At 39.6% G+C, this 21,874-nt stretch overlaps 1 protein-coding gene across 6 annotated transcripts in view; it reads right to left on the bottom strand.

Moving 5' to 3' along the window:
- The window catches only part of RAPGEF5 (Rap guanine nucleotide exchange factor 5), a 152,373-nt gene that overhangs the window by 117,169 nt on the left and 13,330 nt on the right, over positions 1 to 21,874 (bottom strand). For 5 of the 6 annotated variants that reach the window (XM_090142681.1, XM_031590087.2, XM_031590088.2 and 2 more), the window contains exons 2-4: positions 3,737 to 3,787; positions 2,577 to 2,683; positions 1,456 to 1,577 (exon numbers count right to left, since the gene is read on the bottom strand). In XM_090142681.1, the coding sequence (XP_089998807.1) occupies positions 1,456 to 1,577; positions 2,577 to 2,683; positions 3,737 to 3,787 (280 nt within the window). The remainder of the gene's footprint in view (positions 1 to 1,455; positions 1,578 to 2,576; positions 2,684 to 3,736; positions 3,788 to 21,874) is intronic. The other variant, XM_090142682.1, reaches the window with a different exon arrangement.

Raw genomic sequence — 21,874 nt, 5'->3', positions numbered from 1 at the left:
CGTTCCCAACTTATACTATATTGCACGTGGCTTTAATCCTGAGTTGCAACACCACACAGGTTCAAAAGGATCACAAACAGCATAGAAGCAATCCTGTACTCTAGCATTAATTTAGTATCCAAACAAAACAATTCCAAAATCTCAGCATGTAGATCTTCAGGCTCCTGATATTGAAACTTTAAGATTGCTGATTAATCAATTTTGGAATCAGTTTGGAATGAGGAGATACAGCTAGAAGATAAAAACCTTTCATTTGTCAAATTTTTAAGCCTCAATTTCCATTAGCTTCTAATCTGATCTTGCTAATGGCTAGCCACTGGTGAACAAAGTTCAATAAAGCAGATGAAAAGTATACACCAGGCTAAAAAGCAACAATAAAAAATTCTAAGTTTAAAAAAAAGAGTTGAAATGATTTCACGATGAATATCTTCACAGCACGTTCATAAACTCACAGCTTTTAATGGTGATAAGCTAATGCTTAGCCTATCATTATCCCAGTCCCTGCCAGAACTCAAGGGTACTGGTTCTGTAGAATAGTCTTGAGTAGGATGATGTAGCAATACAAACAGCTGTCATCATCTCTGGCATATCTGCAATTAAATTGGGCTCAAATGACAGGTTCCACAGCCAAAAGAGGGAGTTCCTACTGAGGGTGTCACTCAACTCTTGCCAAGGCTGCATTATCAGACATACTGTCAGTGTAACTAGAGTAGGATAAAGCCTTTAAGCATACACTGAGTGTCAGCTTACATATGGAGAAGTCTTCCACAACAACCTCATCCTCTTGCAGGGAGGAAAGGGAAGCGTCTAGCACAAATCCCAGTGCTGAGAATGCACCAAGCAACCCAAGTGGTGCCACCAGAAGTGGAGTCCGTCAGTTTTCCATAGGCTGCTTATCAGTGCTATTGCCACAAACCACATAATCTGGACCAGACCCCTAAATTTGGAGGGGAAGGAGAGGCAAGTGGGTAGAACTTGGAACCACAATTTTCCCCAGGAGCTGAATCTTCTCACAATCTGTTGTTTTTCATAGATTAGAATACAGAGTGGAAGGGGAAATCGCTAACTGCCAGGGAAGTCATCTGGTGAACTGCAGAGACTAAACAGCTGCTATCTTATGAAAAACCAAAAAGGGGGAGGAGGAAAAAAATAAATAAACTAGAAGAGACACACACACTGATTGCAACTTGGCAATAGGCAATTATGTTTACAAAAGGATAAGTGAGGAACTTGCCTGAAGAGAGAGATTCATCTTTGGTATTTATGAAATGAAAGGTCACGGAGGCAGGCCTACCAAGGAGGTGGTAAAATAAGCAAGTGTAGTAATTAAAAATTGACCTATCTGCTTTTTTTCCCCCTTTTTCTGCTCCCATAAAAAAATGTGATTGTTACTCTATGCGGGGAAAAAAAAAAAAATCAATAATATTCCTTACTTACAAATACTATCACACTGACCTGATAATATAATGCCCATATCCAGAAGCAGCTGCCACACTCCAACTGCAGTAGATCTGCACTTAACAAAAGGGCAGTGCTCCAGCAGCCAGTCTACCAGTTCTGATCCAACACAGCTTCTCCTGAAAACAGACAAAGCATTAATGTAGTATAAGAGGTAATGTTAAACTGCTGTTCTATAATACAGTTTATATAATAATAGTTTTATAGAGGATATCCTCTTGCTCAGCAGAACAAGCCCTTTGTCTCAATTACTGCTTTTTGCAACCTTATTCACCTCAAGGAAAGAAATTATTCTGGCAAGTCGCAGCAGAATGCCCCCAGTTACAATAAGGAAACTTAGGAAGTTCCCTTACATACCTAAATCATGTGGCAACCTTCACAATATAGAATATTTTTTATCAATTTGTGCTACATACAGATAGTCATTGGAAATGTGTAAGAGCTACATAAAATCCTGAGGCTAAAAGCTGGATCTTATTATATTTCAGAGCATAGTCATAAGCAATACAACCACACAGTATCTGTGTAAGGCCTTGAGTGTTGCTCTAGGAAGTACTTCATCTTCCATATTATTGGTAAAATTCTCTTTTTAATTCATTTTGAAAAAAATTTATGGCTTTTTCTTAAATATATATAGATACGAATGGTGTTATAATAGCAACACACATTTTAGTATAATTGAAAATAGGATGAAGCAATTATTCTGTAGTGTAACACAAACTGAAAAACACTTCATTACAGAAATATTCCATAAATTACATGCAAAAATCATTGTGTACATAAATCCTAGGAATCCAATTAACCTCTTCTATAACATCAGATCAGGGTTGAATCTAGCATTCTTTTCAGCAAGTAACAAACAGGACTGTATATGAATCTATAAGCAATTAAATTAATGGACAAGTCAGGCCACTGCTGCTTTCTGACAACTGAAAAAGTAACATGAGAAAAAATGTTAAAATACATTTTTTAACAATTAAATATACGTATATATTTGTAACTTCTTGGTAAACCACACAGGATCTTACACTCAGAATTTAGTTTCTTATCAAATCAGGACATGGACAAACGTAAGTAAAACCCAATCCAGTTGGTTAAAATGAATGACCTCGGGTTACCTGCAAATTCCAGTAAGGTACACCCTGTCTTTAATCAGATCAGAAGCTTGTAGTGTAAAAATATTCCTGAGAGCTCTCCCAGCACAGGAGGAACTTTCTCCATAAATCTGAATGAAAAGAGAAATTGAAAAAGTGTGACAAACAGGGATTTATTCCCACTGTAGCAAATTGCTTTTGCCACTGTCTGCTCCCTCCTTCTGAGCAATGCCTTCTCCCTCGATAAAAGACAAACAAATTATCAAAGCCTCATAGGAAATGTACCCCAACTTCTACCATACCCAGTCTTATTACTAGCTGCAGATGCCCCCGTGAGCTAGAGATATGTTCAGATTAAAACAAGTGCTATTCTAGAGAGTCAGAAAGACTATTAACCTTTGAAAAATCACAAACACAATTACAGTTATTCCAGATGTATTTGTATTAAATAATTTAATACAAATTAAAATGTCATTTCATGCATTGTTGGTTTGTTTGTTTGTTTTTCTTTTTGTATAGAAACTTTCAAGGTACAGTGTGACAGCTACAGGTCAGTTCCTCTGTACCATGATACAAGAATGGATGCAAGTTTGGGTTTCCCATGCTGATTTTTACTTTACACCTTAAGGCTGTAGATGGGTCTATCAAAATAGGACCTAATTCTGTCTTCCATAAAAGGTGTTTTATTCGGGTTCTACACACTACTCCTCACTGATAAATCTAACTTAGGCATATGTGGTCACATTTCTTCCCAGTCCCAACAAACCATAGCAGTAATACAAATAACTAACTTGAAAGAAAATCAATATCACGGTTTCACTTCTTTCGGTTCATGTGTTCTTGTATCTTTCAAAGAACATAAAACAATCCTTTGGCATTAAAGTATTGTGAGATGTAAAAATAGAGTTCTCACTCTGAAATACTGCAAAACTAAGTTGTCATGGGAGTAGCTTAAATGGCTAGGAAGCAAGTGCACATCAGATTTCACAACTTTGCTGGAAAACTCAGTAATAGAAATAAACAATTTCTAAAACATCTAGATTAAAATTCATTAACTGGATTTAACAGCAGCCTACATCATCCACAAGAGTCTTTAAAGCTATGGTGAAGGGGTTGAAACAAAGCCAAAATATTCCTAATACATTGTTTTATGAAGTGGAATCACAGCGAAGCTTGACAAGTACCTTGTTTGAAGGAGTTTCCAGGTATGGATTTGAAATTCTTCTGGACAGTGTCTGTAAGACAGTTTGGTAAAACTTTAGTTCAATCTTTTTTATTTATTTTTTTTTATATAGGTATTTTAGCTGTTGAAATCTAAATAAGAATTTATCAAATCATTTGAAACTGAAGTTTCAAACTAAGATGTTTGATATTAGGGAAATGGGTAGGTAAAGTCACTTCTGTATTTTTAGCTACATTTATTCTGGATCTGGAAAAGAAAATGAGCAATAAAAAATTCTGTAGAAGAGACCCTATTATTTGTGTCAGAAATGGCCAGAAATGACAAGGAAGTCTTACAAGACAAGCCTAAAAATCTCTAGGTGAAAAGACCATCATGACAGCAGTATGTACCAGAGGGGGGAAGTGTAATTCTGTTTGCCCTAACATCTCTTCAAACAAACCTTATCAATTCAGTAACAACACCTCAGGGTCACAGAACTTCAAGGAATATCACTCTTCTTAAATTAAACTCTTAATTACATGAAAACACTGCCTTGTATAAGAATAAATGAGGAATCAAATAGTGACTAAGAGGGAAGTAGCACTGCTATAATACACACCATGTCACATGCTGCACTGGTAACAGCATCTCAGAAACAGATGCTCCAAAGTAAGAGGAGATTCAAACAATGATATCAGTAGGAATAATTAAGGACTTGGATACATTATAAGATGAAATGAAAAAGAAAAGACTGTGACCTTGCAAAGGAGAGATTACAGGAGAGATGCCATTACACAAAATGATGAAACAGCACAGAGAAAAGATAGAATTTCTGTTCTCTATATAATGTGATACATATAATGTGAGAATAACAACTCACACAGTGAAATTAGAAAGATTTCATATTTGAAAATATGGAAAGGAAATAGAAAAGTAACTCTTTAAGGAAATGCAATTGCCAAACCTTACTGCTGTTCAATAAGGATTGTGGATTGAAAGTTACAAAATCAGGAGTAGATTTCTAGGAGGCAAATAGGGATAAGCATCTATACTAGAGTCAGGTTATCTCATCCATAGTTGCCACATTACTTCCACATCTTGCCAGTGTTAAAAGACAAGATATTGCCTACTCCGCTGTTCACTGGCAATTTCTATCTCACTACAAACTATACAGCACACGAGCAAACACTGCCTAGAAGAAGCCTGGAGCTGGAACAAAAGAAACTGTGCAGGTGCACTGGCAGAACAATGCTTGTTTGCATTACCTGGCCTGCAAGTTGGACTAATCAATTCTTCACTTTGAGAAGGATCCAATTCACATGTGGGATGCTGTAATCACAAGAAAATCATCCTTCTCACACCGTAAGAATTACAGAATCCACATTTCAGTACTACCACCTGCTTTCTCACCTCGTATTTCTGGAAATGTATTCTTATAAAGGGAAGGGAAGCAACAAGGAATGACAGAAGTATCTGACTGTTTACAATTCCATGCCCATCACAAATTTTAGTGTAGTTCCATGTATAACAGCAGCTCCATACAGAAATACTACAACACAAAAGCTTAATTTCCCTCACCCATACACAACAAATATGTTGTAAGACCACAACATTGCCTCCAGTCCCACTTAGCCTTTCTAGCAGGCATGTCATTAACACCTCGATGCTGCAACAGCCTTACATACCAACACTTCAATTGACTTGTGTCCAAGTGTCTCATTCAACAAACCTCCCTTACTATTGCAGCACAGCCCAAGTTTAGACATCACTGTGCCCCTTCCCACTCAGTCCCCAGGCTGGCATTAATGCCAGTATCATCAGAAAGCCAATTCCAGTGGTATTGGTGGGAAGGAGAAGTCAGTATAGGACTCGCCTAATTCCAGGGAGACCAGCATTCCTCTTTTGGCAGGATGAATTTGGAGGTAGCCTGGCTCCTCAAACTGGCACGTTCTGTGAGGGAAATAGTGGCACTGGGAGAGTTAAAGGCAAATGTGAAAGCAAAAGGGAAGGACAAGAACACAAGACTAGAAGTACTGGGTTGAAATGGGAACATAGGAGCTGTAGGGCAAGCTCTAGTTTCATGAGGTGAAGTGAGTAAAGTCCTCCACCAGGATTCCACTGCTGGCCTCATGCCATCTGTGCTACTCATCCACCCTGTTCGACTCCAGCCCAGCTCACTAAAGAGGGAGGACCAACAAACTTAGAGAAAAAGAGAGACTGGAAATAAAGTCGCAGTGATAAGCTTGATCTCAAAGGGTAAGGTGAGCTCCAAAGCCAGTGTAAGGTTTGATAGGAGAGTCAGTAGAGATGAGGAGGAGGACAGAGAAGAGCAGCACAACCTCCTCAGCCTGGCACCAAAAGCCTGATCAGTTCAAAGACAAATCTGTACAGGCACCAACACAGAGACACATGGATGTCCAGTGATGCCCCACAGGGGTCTGCTGCAGCCCTTTCAAAGCTAATTTCAGGTGAAGCACATACACTTGCACTTTAGCATCTCAAAATAGACAAAGAGCAAGAATTAGATGCAAATTTCCCCACCTTCCAGGGTTTGCTGCCCTAGCCACCCAGGTCTTGCTAAGGCAGCACACCTCAGGGGACACTAATTGCATGCTGTGAAGTGAAGAAGCACGAGGCTGCAAAGCCCTTCCAACTCACAATGAAACATTCTGTTGGGCTGCACCTAACTGAGCCCCACACATAACTGCACACACACAAAGCAAAAAAGAAGTAGGCTTAATGGCAGCATCTCTTTTTCTCCAGGCTACAGAGGGCCCAAGACAAGGAAAATTGAACTCACAGTGCCCACTTTGGCACATACTCATCTGTTAGATGATAGCTGAAGCTACGAATTACTTTCAAGGAACGTGTAAAAAGCCACTCAGGCTGAAAACAAGTAATGCATAAAATGTTTCTAGTTTATCCTTCAAATTACACAGAACTCAGGTGCCCAGCAGAGAGAAGGATTCACAGCCCTGAAGGATGGGAGGGCAGGACAGCATAACAGCTTCTTTTGGTGGCAGCTGGAACTCAGGTAAGCTCAGAGCAAGCATTAATCACAGCTTACAAGAACATGCTTATGCATGCCAGGCGGGTATCTACCTACAGGACATTTCTGCAAATACAAGAAAATGGAAATTGCATATGAGAGCAACAAGTCCCCCCCAGAAAAGTAGAAGTGGTACTCTGGAATAGAACAGAAAAAAAAGGATCTTTCTTACTGATGCTGAGGGGGATGTGCCACTCCTTTCTGAAGTTATTTGGTAAATACAAGCTCTTCCTCCCCAGTGATCACCCACTTCTACCACAAACATATATTTTGAATTTATTTGTAAATAACTCCTGGAATGAGCCATAACACGCTTTTAAAGCAAATTCATGTCATCAAGCAAACAACTCATCTGTACTGAAAACCACTTTGGAACAGCCGCTGCAGCCCATGCCATGGGCCACGGGCCAGGCCTGGCTTCTCCCATGCGTCTGTGCCAGTCTGAAGAGGGGCTGTGCAGGGCAAGAGGTGGGCAGGGAGCGGGCATTTCCATTCAGCCTCAGGATGGGAAAGGAGCTCCCCCAGCTCCTGTGACACACGAGTGGGGGATATGCCAGCATAAGGACAAAAGCCTGCATGAGACAGGAGAGGACAGCAGGGACAGGGACCAGGAAGAAGTTTTGGAACAACACTGCTAAAATTCAAATCTGTGTACACCACAGATAACACAGTCCAAAATTGGGAAGAACTATAAAGGATTTTACAGCAATATTTAAAACATCTAGAAACACAGGGAGTAGAGCAGTGGTGTTAACAGAACAAATGGATTCAAGTAAAGTGACCAGAGATTAATTTAAGAAAAACAAACAGAACACCCTTCTTTCCAGTTCACATGATCACTCCAAGCTAGCCTTTTAAAAGCAGTAGCTAATTTAATGACTGATATTTCTGAGCAAGGTCTTTATCTGGGTTTAAATAAGTACTCCATCAACAGGACAGTTATTTTTAAAGATCTTGGAAATCTCTCCCATTACTTAAAGATTAGCACGCAAAGCTACTTGTGATAATATTTTAATGAGAGCACAATCTGATTTCTGAAAGGTTCAAAAACAAATTTACCCACAACATACTGGACAACACACAAGGTACACTAAACGAGGGCACTCTGGTCTTCATTTGAAAGATCAAGCGAGATCTGAGTTACTTTTTCACTTAGCAGAGCATCGAATTGGCTTTACTAAAGCAATTCAATCTGTATTCACTAGAAAGTGGTTAACATGCTAACCAAGGGATAAGTACACTATAGAGGATGTTCTCAGACATGCTTTCTGGCGATGCATTTATATTTTCTCCCAATTTTCAAATCTTGGATTCTGATTTGGCTTCATCCCTGTTTCAGACAACGTTGCCTCCAGGTTGCTTGTGCTCTCCTGCCCAAGCTGTTCCAACAACTGCTGATATTTCAGGGCAGTTGCAGTAGCATCAGTGATGCTCCATACATCTGCTAGCAATTTAATGTTCATAATGCTCAGAAAGACACAGAGCAACAGTGCTTGGAGCTCCAATTTAAGTGCTTTCCCCCCCATGGGGATTTGGTACGGTGGCAGCAGCCAGCAACCTGTCTGCTCTAGAAGTCACACTGTAACAGCACAGAAGAGGCCTTAAAAATAATACGGAAATAATAACTTCAGATACAATATTCAAGTGTTTTGTTTTTCTTCTAAGAGCTTCAAGTATCTTCTGTGCAACTAGCAAGAAAAGAAAGCTTTGGCAAAAATAGGAAAGAATTGATTGTTTTTAAACTAAGACTGTAAAATATTTAAAGGAAGGAATAAGGAGATTTGTTTTAAATCTCAAAGAAATAAGAGCAGGCAGAATCAGAGATCTCCCCCTCCAGCAAAGTGCTTAAGCTTCCACTCCAGGTTTTTCAAATAATTAGTTTAACTGGCTATGTTACCAAAATGGTGCATAACGTTATGTCAAGAGCTTCCAACGTACAACCAAACTTCACCTGTTACAACACATTTGTATATATTTGTCTATTTGATCAGGGCATAATTTGCAAACACAGCCGTTATCATTTTAACACTGATAAGTAGCTCTCAGCACATTTTTATGTATAAATATAAGAAAATAAGTGCTTACAGTTTCAGGACACTACCACTATATCCCTAAAGAATTTTGTATAGTACTTCATGCATTCCAAATTGGATTACTTGATATGCTTAAAATTAAATAAATGTTTCAGTGCTGTGCTCTATCAGGGCTTATTTCCCCAAATATAAATAGCCTGCAAGAAAATCATCACATTTTGAAATGCATGCGGTGCAGCACAGGCTACCATCACTATTCCCTGACTGGGGGATTTCTGCAACTGCTCAGCACCTGAATCCTAAATTGCCTAATGTGACCACAAGGGAAATCATGCATTCTGATGGATTCCCAAAAAAGCATTTTAGCATCCAAGCCTAAGATACACTTTCACAGGTATACATGCTGGAGAGTTCTCACCTCTCACAGTCACGAGAGAAAACGTACATTAAAGGATCAGAAGCAAAGCTGAACCCAAATTCACATTCAAATGCAGTAAGATGTTAGATTTGAATGATTAGTGGAGGGAGAAAAGCACAAACAACACAGTTGCACAGAAAAAAAATAAATAAAAAAAAAAAATCCACCAGGGGTATTTACTTAATTTCCCTCAGGCTTCTCTCCCACTCCACACAAATGAAAAAGTAATTATTTTTTTTCCTAGACAGATTTCTTTCTCTCATTATGAACCCTGAAAATGATAATGCCCTAATAACGATAGAAATGACTGAAAACATTACAACTGATGAAAGTCAGCAAGGTTTTGTCTTAGATAAAAATTTACTTGATTTGCAACAAGCAAACAGCTAAAGCAATTAGCAAGTTTCCATTTCCAGTCCTGATCCAAAAATGAATTCTGGCACAAAGTGGGACTGCACCTTCCCGACACACCCTGCCCAGCATGCAAGGTAAGAAGGCACCAATCTCTGCATGAGTAAATATTCATTTATTCCGAGTTCTTGGTCATTCCAGGCAAGAAGTGGAGGAAGGGAAAGAAAATCAGTGCACAGTATGGGTTACTGCTTGGCAGGACAAAGGGAAATGGTTTGGCAGGACAAGGGGAAATGGTGTTGAGGGAAGGAAGATTTAGGTTAGATGTCGGGGGAAGTTCTTTACAGAGAGAGCGGTGAGGTGCTGGAACAGGCTGCCCAGAGAGGTTGTGGATGCCCCGTCCCTGGAGGTGTTCAAGGTGAGATTGGATGGGGCCCTGGGCAGCCTGGTCTAGTATTAAATGTGGAGGTTGGTGGCCCTGCATGTGGCAGGGGGGTTGGAGATTCATGATCCTTGAGGTCCCTTCCAACCCTGGCCTTCTGTGATTGGCCACATTCAAGTTCTTGCATTTGACGTTGAACACTTATATCTTATTTCTGCATAAAAATCCTACAGAAGTGCTGTGTTTAACAGATCAGTTGCTACTGCTGTTTGGCAGTGGCTGCATTTAGGGAGTATTGTCACGAATCCCAATCTGTTTCCATGTGACAGCAGATTTTTGCTCATGGTTGCTAAGGCACAGCAAGCAGAGTTGGTTCTGCAGCTAGCTGACTTTCAGCAGATAGTGTTCATATGAAATGTAGAAATACATCTGACTTTCTGCCAAATAATATTCATAGCAAGCAACCTTCCCCCACTGTTCCTCTAAAAACCCACCGTCAAAATCCATATGGATAATAAAGAACAACCAACAGCACAGCTCCCCACATTAATATTTATGTTAGATTCAATATAAAACTTTTTATAAAGGAAATCACTTTGATCTCAAATCTCATATACTAGGGTGTAGCAGAAGAAGGTCAGAAAGCTATAACATGAGAAATCTGCATTTAGCAGAGCTTGAAATTTAGGGTTCCCAGGTGAGACCAAAGAGCGCTTTGGAGACACCCCAACAGGCCATTAGGAAAGAAAACTGAGGAGTTTGCTCTTGCCTTTTCTGTATAAAAAGAACTTGCAATGAAGCTGAATGAGTTATTTCACAAAAGGGATGCCTACTAATCACAGCTCGTTCTTGCCTCCCCCAGAACAGAAAGACAACTTGAGAAAATGGCTGACGTTTCTAAATACAAGGAACACTCTTCAGGTTTACACTTATATCTGAGACAACAGACATTAAGGCAACATGTTTAGAAGCATCTTTATATTTTCCAGGATACACCAAGCTAAACACAGCTGAATGTCTTTATGCTTAAGACAAAACTTTTTCAGTTATTATTGCATAAGACCCTTTAAAACTTTTAAAGCCTCCATATTTTAGCAAGGAGAGTAATTCAGTGCATTAAAGGCAGTTTTGTCTGTAATGCCTTTCTCTCTACCCCAAACAATTTAAGAATGGGGAAGGAAGGGAAAAGAGCTATAGAAGATGATAGTACAGAAGGATGGGTCAGCCATTTTCTTCCCTCTTGCCCAGCTGTAGCATGGGAGAAAAACCTCAAAATAAATCCAGCTTCAGAAAGAATCTACACATCCAGGCCTCTCTGTATGTCTCCAATGAGTGCCTCCAATGCACTGCAGGATGCTGACTCTGAAACCAGATCAGTTCTAGAGAAATGGAGGAGCAGTGAACTGCTGGAAGGGAGCGGCTGGGTAGGACAAGCTTTGTAATCCCTAAAAAAAAGGAGATGACCACTCTTCTGCTAATGATGCATTTCCACAGCCAGACTAAAGCACAACTGAACAAGGTTGCTGACAAGCAGGTCATGCCTCTCCTACATCTCCAGCTGCTCCTTCTTACCCCTGCCACTCCTCTGCCTTAGGGCACCGTGTTAATGAAACCACATGCTCAACCAAACCAAAACACTGATAGCTTAAAACTGGTTTAATGAGAAATGATTGACTTTAACCTAGATTATTCCCCACTGCTGATGCTAGCAAGACAGGTGAGAGGGGCACAGGCTGAATCAGTGGAATGAGGAGGGAGGCAGGAAGGGACAGCTGAGCTCAGAGGATGCACTTGTTTACACCACATTAAACTGTTCAAGGAACTATGTCTAATAAATCCTTAGTGTCTTTGCTCTGTTAATGCAAAAAGGAAGTTAACTATACCAACAAAAAACAAGACAAAATTCACAGGTGTTGGAGTACTAGTAATAGGGAATGTGACCTCCCACCCACAAATTCACGCGAGTGCATCAGCTTAAGAAAAACAGAAATCCCACCTCATTTAATTCCACAAACCAACCGTAAACCAAGCAGGCTAGAAGCATAGCTTACAACATAGAAAAAGAGCTTAAACATGATTTCTGTTCTTTCTTATAACAACATTATGAATATTCTAAACTCATATGCTAATAAATACTTACAGTTAGAATGGCTTTTAAATATGAAAAGCAGAAATAATCAGAATTTTTCTGCTTTTATCATATTTTATACGATGTGAAAATATACAGAGCATTTTTAATTGACTGTTTGCATTCCTTCATTAAGCTAACTAGTTTGCAGTTTCAGTCACACCTTTCCTGAAGTTACCAAAAAGCTTCCCAATGCATTTCACTCTTCCTTGCTGCCAACATAGTACAACCAAGCAGCATGTTCCCTTTTTTCAGAACAAAACAGGCACCATAAGTAAAAAATTAGCAATACTGCTGTTTATTTTTCTTTAAACCTCAGCACTTCAGTTTAGTAGATGTTGTTTTTAATCTACCACCATGTTTCTGACCATCAGCATTTGGTTTGGTTTCAATTTGGAGGGTACCACAAAAGAAAGGTGGGTATTTTCTCATGATTATTAAAGTACATCTTTAGAAATATTAATTGTTGCATAATATGCTATAATTTGATAATAGATTATTGGGAACTTCCAAGAGAACACGCACAATAAACAACGTTCTGAGCGACAGGTTACAACTTTTTTTCACATAAATCTAAATGAAGATGTCAACAAAACAGTGAAGAGAGATGAGGAGTGGGAAAACGTGGATTGTCTGCATATGCAGAGCTTTTCAAGATGCTGGCACATCTCTTGGGCTGCCAGCCAAATACTTTCTCATGACATTTCCAAATAAAAAAAAAAAAAGAAAAAACAGGATGGCACATCAACTTAGAAAAGAAATACTGTGAGGCAGGCAGTCTGACTCACAAGCATGTATTAGTAAAAATAAATTTAGGAAAAACAAGGTGAAGGATGTCATCATTAGTATGGCAAAGTGACATCATGGAAGAAAAATACCACATAAAGATTGTTCCCCAAAAATATAGTATGGCTTCCACTCTTGTAGAGGTATGCTATCTCTGTACAGATCTTATTTTCAATCAAACTACCACAGACAGCACCTCATTTAGATACAAGCATCTGATTTGTTCTTTCTTACGTTGTACTCTACTCAATTATATGCAAGTCATAAAGGAAAAGTGTTGAATTTATTACATTCTCAAATTAAGCATTAGCAGGGGAAAGGGAGAAGGACAAAGTTCTCACCAAAATGTATAACCTATTATGACCATATTCTGTGTGCACTTCCCAGCTGCTCTCACCCTCTGGGGGCACTGCAACTCAAGCCATGTTTTGCTACTTACCCCATCTGTATAGCCCTCTCCTTACCTCATCTTACCTATTTTAAAGCCCTCCTTACCAGGCTGGCCAACCTGTTGACAAAGACAAACGTACCCCTTTTAGTGAGGAAAATCCTTACCACCCCCTACCAGATGTCACTCCTCAAACAGGATTCCGCTGTCAAATATAACTATTTCCCCAATACCTACTTCTCTAATATCTTCATATTTAATTAATACCACTTCTTTAAAGGTATTAAAGAAGATTGCATGAGCAATTGGTCATCACAATTCCCAGAGAATGGAGAGTGCAATCTCTGATGCTAAAGCCTCAGAAAATTTGAGGTAGAGGTTTGGTGGTTTTTTTTTGTTTTTTGTTTTTTGTTTTGTTTGTTTGTTTGTTTTAAGACAAACCAAAACCAAGGTGAAAGGGCTAAAGTCAAAGTTATCATGCTAGATCATTACTATCATCACGCTGGTAGTAGTCAGACTATTGTAATGCATGTCAGCAGCTGCATCATAGCACAGGGGCTCCTGCAAATAAATTTTCAGACTCATTATTTTAATGTTATGGAAAGAGGGAAGAGAGAGAAAAGACTTTACTCATCTCCATGCCCCTTTCTCCATGGAATTGGATTTCAGGTTCAGAGAGGGATAACATTTCGTACAGTCGTCATGACTGCTATGCATAGCTCCCTTGATCATCAGCCTAACCTATCAAATCAAGTAAACCTATTATGATTTCTACTGGTTCTTGGAGTAAGCTGGGAAGACGCTGGCTCTGAGGCTGGTTGTGCAGAGCTGGGACCTACAGGGAGACAAGCAGCTGCCCAAGCTTCTTCCTGGAGCTTTCATTACTTGACTGGATAAGATCCTACACAACCACTCTAGCTTTCAAGTTTCCACACAGGGCAGGGGCTGGACAAGAATGCCTTCTCTTCCAACTCAAAGAATTGTATAATCTCCTGTCCCATCACTCCTTGATTCAGCTGGTCACCTTAATTTTCCTCCTTGAATCAGCTTCATCAAGCATGGGAGAAAGTTCATAGAGCTGCAGAGCAATTGCAGATGCTTCTGTAGACACAGCCAGTGTTTAGTAAAAGGCTCTGAAAATCACCTATTTTCATATCAGCCTTTCACCAAAGTTTCTCCCAATGAAGAATCATAGAATCAGCAAGGTTGGAAAAGATCTCCAAGATGATCCAGTCCAACTGTCTACCTACCACCAATATTTCCCCACTAAACCATGTCCCTTAGTACAACATCTAAATGGAACTTGGTCTTGTTGAACTTCATCCTATTAGCCTCAGCACAGGGATCCAGCCTGTCCAGATCCCTCTTGTAGGGCCTTCCTACCCACAGGTAGATTAACATTCTCTCCCATCTTAGTGTCATCTGCAAATTTACTGAGGGTACATTCAATCTTCTCATCTGGGTCACCAATAAAAACATTGAACAGGACAGACCCCAGTGTAGACCCATGGGGAACACCACTCGCAACCAGAACATATCACCCAAAGTGCCAGACCTCAGCCACTGAATATGCTGAGGTGACTATAAAATCATAATCATTGAATTGCTCAGGTTGGAAAAGGCCTTAAAGATCATCAAGTCAACCTCAACCTAACCGCACTACCCCAACTCTAACAACTGTCTGCTAAATCATGTCCCTGAGGGAAAAAAAAAAAAAAAAAAAAAAAAAAGACCTACCTCTGCCATCAGTGTTACTGCAGGCACTACTGGTGCCAGAACTTGGCCTTCAGTAACCCACATTTATTAGAGATTAAATATAATGAAACTTTTAGAGCAGATAATCAATTAACCAGGCGATTCATCTCACGCATTACTAACAGTCACTCATTGCACAGCCACGAAGTTCTACCACTTCCCCTGCTACGTGAGGCCCTCCAGCAAGCAAGCTGGTTTTCCTCTGTACAGACCTATGAGCATTCCCACGAATTGCCTTGATGACCCTGCTGCAAGGAGACTCACCTCTGCTGCATGAGATGTGACAAGCAGCTGAAAGACAAAAATATCTAAATCCGCCGCCACTATTTCAGAGAAAACCTGTCCACAGACAGAGGAATAAGTCTTCAAACACTGGCAAATACTCTGCAAATCACTGTGAACAAGCCTGACAGAATAAATAGCTTAAAATGTCAATACAAAGTACATATTATTGAATAAGAAAATCCATTAAAATCTTAATGTATTCAAAAGCAATTTACAAATAAACAGTTTTATAGATTTCAATAAAAGCAGCTCATTTAATTCATCACATACAAAAAGACAGTTAAAATTCAGTTAAAATTTTCATTATGATTTATGAAAATATCTTTCAGTAAATTGCATCAGTTTAGCTTATTTGAAAAATGACTATATTTGAGACTTATTTTTTTCTGCACAAGCTGCATGTCAGTGTTCCACGAATTATTTTACAAGTGTAAAAAGGTATGTTTTCATGTTATTTACTATTTCAGGGAGTTCCATTTTTACCACTGCCTGCATACATCGATCATACAGTGATTTCCCAAACCCTATTTTTTGAGAAGCGTGCAATTATTCCTTTCAGGTTCACAACACGTACTTCACTTTTGATGAGATACCTGAACAAAATGTTCAAGTTCCTTGTTCGTAAGAACTGACAATCTGATTTTGCAGTGTCCAACCTCGAGGACTCAGTTCTCCGGGAGCATCTCCACTTCACTCCTGCATCTCTCTCTGGTTTGGTACCAATCTTATGCACAGGAAGGCAAATGACTTGCTGTGAGAAGGGCAGTGCTCCGTTCTGTCAAGCACTTTGAGATCACAGAATGTCTTGCGTTGGAAGGGACCTCAGTGACCATCCAGTTCCACTCCCCTGCTACAGGCAGGGTTCCCAGCTATAGATCAGGCAACTAGCTCAGCTTGCCCAGGGCCCCATCCAACTTGGCCTTGGACATCTCAATGGATGATTGTCAAGACTGGCTGTGCTCATAGCCTGAATTAAGCTATTAACTTTTGCTTTTCTTACTTCTTAGATTTTCAAGGAGTGGGAGCAGCCTCCAAGCCGTATGAACAAGCTACAATGAAATAAGCTCACACTGCGGTCTTAACAGTTTGAGAATCTGCAGTCAGTTGTTTGTATTGGCAGCACTCCACCACATGACCTCGTGGGAACAATATGAATTTCACTGACAGTAGCTCTTGGCACAAGCCTGTGCCAACCAGCCATGGACTGAATAGTGGGAGTTCTTAACCACTTCCAGAAGAACAGCTGTAATTTACTTGTTTGCAGAAGAACTACTGAAGTTTAACTATTTTAGTTTCACAAGGCAGTCAAGGCTTAACTGTGCGAGAAGCTTAAGAAGCAATCAATTCTCAAGAAAAAAAAATAAATCAAGAATTGTTCCCTTGAGTCACCCACACAACTTCTAGGCAAAGTAGCTCCAAGAATTCCCCACCTGCCCTCAGCAGGTGAAACTCCATTGCAGCTTTGCACAACACTTTCAAACACCCTGCAGAACCTAATCTTGATAACATCTTCTTGTTCTTGGAAACCTTTGTTCCTGCTTCAACACCCAGACCAAATGAAAACTCAAGTGCATTCCATCTCCAAAAGAAGACCTGTTACCACTAAGATACTTGAAAAATAAAGGCAATTCACCTACTATTTAATCCTGAATATTTAGCATCTAGAGTAATGTGAAGAGTGCAATAACCATTAGATATAGGACTAGAACTTGAATAGGAGTCTAACATACATGAACATACACTAAGAGTAGCTTAAGTAAATTTAGCTTTCAATACACTGAGATGTTGCAGAATCACAGAACTGCATAGATGCAAGGCTCAGATGACCCTTGTAAATTTTTATGCATGGAAAAATAGCTCAACTGCCAAGTACTTAGTAGACACAAGTTTCACTTGAGTATGATAAGATCATTTCCAAATAACATAAATGACATATATTGCGCAGATTAAAAAATTCATATATAAACAGATGTGCTCAACTCCCCTGTAAGGTTATACAACTATGTCAGGAATTTTTAGATAGGGATCTCCTTCAAGAATACAAGTCCAAGGATAGAAAAACACTGTCTCAATTCAGGCAAGATTTCTGTTCCAAAGAGGCAGATTTCCCTGCTGGTACTCTTTATCCTTAATTTTAATTATCTACCTTTCTTCTGACGTACATCTTTATGTTCATTCTTCATTCATATAATGCTTGCTTCCACACAATTGATATTAATGAAGCACAGAAGTATGTCATGTTATACAAGTGCTGCTCCAAAAGTAATGCTTCCCATTTCATCACGACATCAGTCAAGGTTGGTGTTATGGCAGTAGAGGTTGAACCTTCCCACTAATATTTTGTTACATTTTGTTGTGTACAACAGATGGTAGCAGAAAAGCAGTCTGATAAAATGGTGTCTGACATGGAAATGCATCAGAAGCAAAGGCATGGAACTAAATTCCTCAGGGGAAAAAAAAAAAAAAAAAAGGGCATCTATTGACATTCATAGATGCTCGCTGAACATTTATGGTGACCAATCAGTGGATGTGAGCACAGTGAGGCAATAAATGGTGCATTTCGGCTGTGGTGAGAGCAATGTGAAAGGAAATCCATATTCCAGACAGCCATGCACAGCTGTCACACCATGAAAAAGACAAACATCTCAACCAGCTCATCCAGGCATGTTAGTAGATTACGACCAGAAAACTGTGTAAGGAGCCGAATATTCAGCTTCAATGTATTGGAAACAACTGTGTCAACACTGGAATACTGCAGTTTGTGCCAGGTGAGTCTCTCACAGAAACAGAAAGAACACTGTCTGCAAGATTGTCGGGACCTACAGAACCAAGATGAGGCAGAAGGTGACAGTTTCCTGGATCAAGTTATCACTGGTGACGAGACAGGTTATCACCACTATGAGTTGAAGTCAAAATATCAGTCCATGCAGTGGCAACATGCAAGTTTCCCATCAAAGAAGTAGTTCAAGTAAAGTGATATGCACTATCTTTTGGAATAGGAAAGGAACAATGCTTCTGGATTTCCTGGAACCCAGACAAACCATCAGCTCTGACCTCTGTCTCATGATGATGACTGAGCTGAAGGCTTAAACTGCCAGAGAAGATAACCTTTCTCTTGCCATAGCAGCAGGCCCCTTACCAGTTTGAAAACCAAAGGGCATACTGAAAATCTTGTCTGGACTTCCCACCACATCCACCGTATATTCCAGATTTGGTGCTTTCTGATTTCCATCTGTTCAGGACAGCGAAAGATGGACTGCGTGAGCAACCTTCTCCTTGCGACAGTGCCATTTTAGCAGCTGCAGAATAGTGGGTCACCTCCACTGGTGCAGATTTTTTTTTTTTAAAAAAAAAAAACAAACAAGAGCAGAGTGAAGGCTGTCTTGGTCATCACTGGTGAAAATGCATAGCTAATAATGATGACCCTTGAAAAAATAATATTTTGTAGCTGAAAATTTGCCCTATCAAACAGAGTTACTGTGCTCTTTGTATCTGTTGTAGTTTCTATGGAAATAAATAGGAGGCATTAGTTTCAGAGCAAGCTACTTTTTGTTTCATTATTCTGAATTTATTCACTGTAATGCCCAACTAAGTCTCAAAATAAAAGTCCTGCTGTGGAAGTCAGCCCACTCTGCATGAGGGCTAGCAGTTTCTTTATCATCTCAAATTTTCCAGCTGTTTACAGGGAGTCAACATCATGAAGACTTTCCCTTTCAGTGTTCACTACTGAAGGGCGAGATGTGACTCCAACAAGAGACATTTGAAAATACAAGGCTTACATACCTTACGAGGGCTCTTCAACAAAGCATTTTAAGTGCTCACTACATTCACTGTTTACTTCCTACACAGCATGGGCCAGATTAGACAAGGCCTGTGCAGGTGATCCTGCACCTCGTATTAGGCTTACAGAACACAGGCATTCAACCAAGCTAAAAAAAGTCACAACTCAAAAGAGTAGCTTATAAAAATTAATGCTTTCTGTAATGAAGTCCCACTCAAAGAAAAAGGAAGTATTCAACTGCATTGCACTAAACCCATTCAGGAGACAGTACATATAAATTATTTCACAATGTCTAACTCTAAAATAAATAAATAAATTAGATCTTCCTTCAACTGGTCCCACAAGAGTCTCTCTTTCCATATTAGGTTATTAAACCTGATGATTTCCAAGCTCCTACAACAATTCCGGCAAAACAAGACCTGCTATGAGCAGAGTTTCTCTCTCTTTGGTTCATTTCATATATATATATTAGGAATCCTTTAAACGTATATAAAGGCACCTTTGTTTTTCCTTTATAAAGAAAGACTCTGTTTCATAATGAGGAAAAAAGCAGTCTGAAAGTCAGTGGATTAAAAGATGTTTCTATTTTTAAATCTGATTAGATGATCTGAATTAATTAACCTTTAACTGCATTTGCAACTATTATCTAGTTCTGCATCCCAACAGAAGTTCCACCATATGACATGTATGTCCTAGTCAATCTAATTCCCATATTCCAATACATACGAAAAAAAAGTAAAAAAAAAAAAAGTACTACAGTCTAAATTATCATTAAATAATATGTATGTAGCAGGAAAAAAAGTCAAGAATATGATATTGGTATAGAAACTTGAGTTGAATTGTATGTCATGAATTTGAGCATACGTACTGGCATCAGACGTGTCTTGACACAGAGGTTGAATTCCCTATAATTTCAATACTATCTCACTATACCAGGAGTTGTAAAGAAGATTGCTTTTGTGGAAGAACTGTTTGGGAGTGACACATCTCACCATGGGACATACCAGATATCAACCAGATATGGGGACAATCCAGAAAATACATTTCAGAAGATTATGGTAAAATTTAATGGTACCTGGCATAGTCCAATGAAACTTTATTAAGCAACCCTCCTGCTCAATTTATGATGTGCTTTTGTTTTTAAACAGGAGTCCCTTGCCTTGAAAGCTGCAGACTACCAGTTTAAGGCTGTTTCAAAACAGACATGAGGTGGTAACCAGAGCCTGCATATGCCGAATCTGAAATAACAGCTCAGAGAAATATCCCATCCTTCCACTAAAGTTACCAGTGGTAGCAGTACAACTATTTTTAAAGCAATTGTACTTATTAGAATACATAAGAGAGAAGTGAGACATAACCTGGATTTAAGCACGTTTATCAATTGTGTAAACCATTACATACGAAACAAAAGTGGAATAGGCTCTGCGTTATTCATAGCCAGAGTAGCTGAACATATCCTGAACAGTACAACCTCAAAGAGCCAGCAGACCCATCTGCTGACACTGTAGCACTGCAGAGGAAAGAATGCACACATCAGTGCCTTTCTACAGGGTCACATTTTCACCACCTGAGGAAAGACAGCCCTGGCAGACAGAGCAAGGAAAAGCACATCCGAAGAGCTTCTGACCATCAGCCTAAGCAGCAGCTCAATCACTCCCTTTGCTACTTGGTTTGTACCCTCCATGCCCTACCACACTCATCACTGTTCCTTTCAGGACCCCCTATGCATATGCACATGAAGCAGCAACTCCAAACTGAGCCACCTTCTTCTGCTTCACCGGACTGAGTCAGAAAATCATGGAATCATCTACATTGGAAATGAACCTTAATATCATCAAGTCCAGCCAACAACCTGACCTACTGAGTCTCACCACCAAACCACATCCCTTAGTGCCACATCCACACATCTCTTAACTACTTCCAAGTTCAGAGACTCCACCACTTCCCTGGGCAGCCTGTTCCAGTGCATGACTAAACTCTCTGAGAACAAAGTCTTCCTGATACCTACTCTAAACCTCCCCAGCACAACTTAAGACCATTTCCTCACATCCTATCACTTGACATCAGAGAGAAGAGACCAATGCCTTCCTTGCTTCAATCCCCTTTCAGATAGTTGTACAGAGAAACAAATCAGAATCTTAAACCTGTAAAATCCCTAAAAAGATGCACTGTTCACTAGAAATTAAAGTCTGAGCTAAAAGACTGGCCACATCTTTTAGGTGTTGAGGCAACAAGAATTAACCTTCCTCATCTTTAATATTCTGCATCATAGCCAACGCTTGCAACACCGATCACTTCAATATGCTGTTATCCTCCTTCCAGTTGCCCACTGTATCCTAGTTACCAGGCCACCCACACTGAGAAGTTATTAACTAATATCATTTCAAGATAGAAAACATTTTCTGACCTATGCAAAATAGGAGGTGGGAGAGAAGGAAGATGCTGTGGAGCTGCTCTATTTACAAGTTGCTCCAAGCAATGTGCTCACAAAAAAAATGCTAGCTTGTTAGAGAATTTAGACTAAAATTGAGGAAGCAGAATGATCCAGAAGAGTTATACACTGATGCTTCCCTCACTACAGCTATTAATCTATCAGAGACTAGAAGAGATACTCTACCAAAGTTCCTACAAACACTAACAAAAACCAAGATGCCACATCCTAGCTGTCTTCCAGAATCACTTCACCAAACCAGCTTGGGCCAGCCCGGATGCCCCACCAAAGACTTGCTGGAAGATTTTGAGATATCAGTTTCTCAAAAACAGTGTTATTTTCACCCCAGTCAGTTTGCTCACTGCTCCATCCT

Source organism: Phasianus colchicus, chromosome 6 (genome assembly GCF_987193195.1).
Source record: "Phasianus colchicus chromosome 6, bPhaCol1.hap1.1, whole genome shotgun sequence".
Taxonomy (NCBI): Eukaryota; Metazoa; Chordata; class Aves; order Galliformes; family Phasianidae; genus Phasianus; species Phasianus colchicus.
This window is presented reverse-complemented; position numbering and strand designations above follow the sequence as displayed.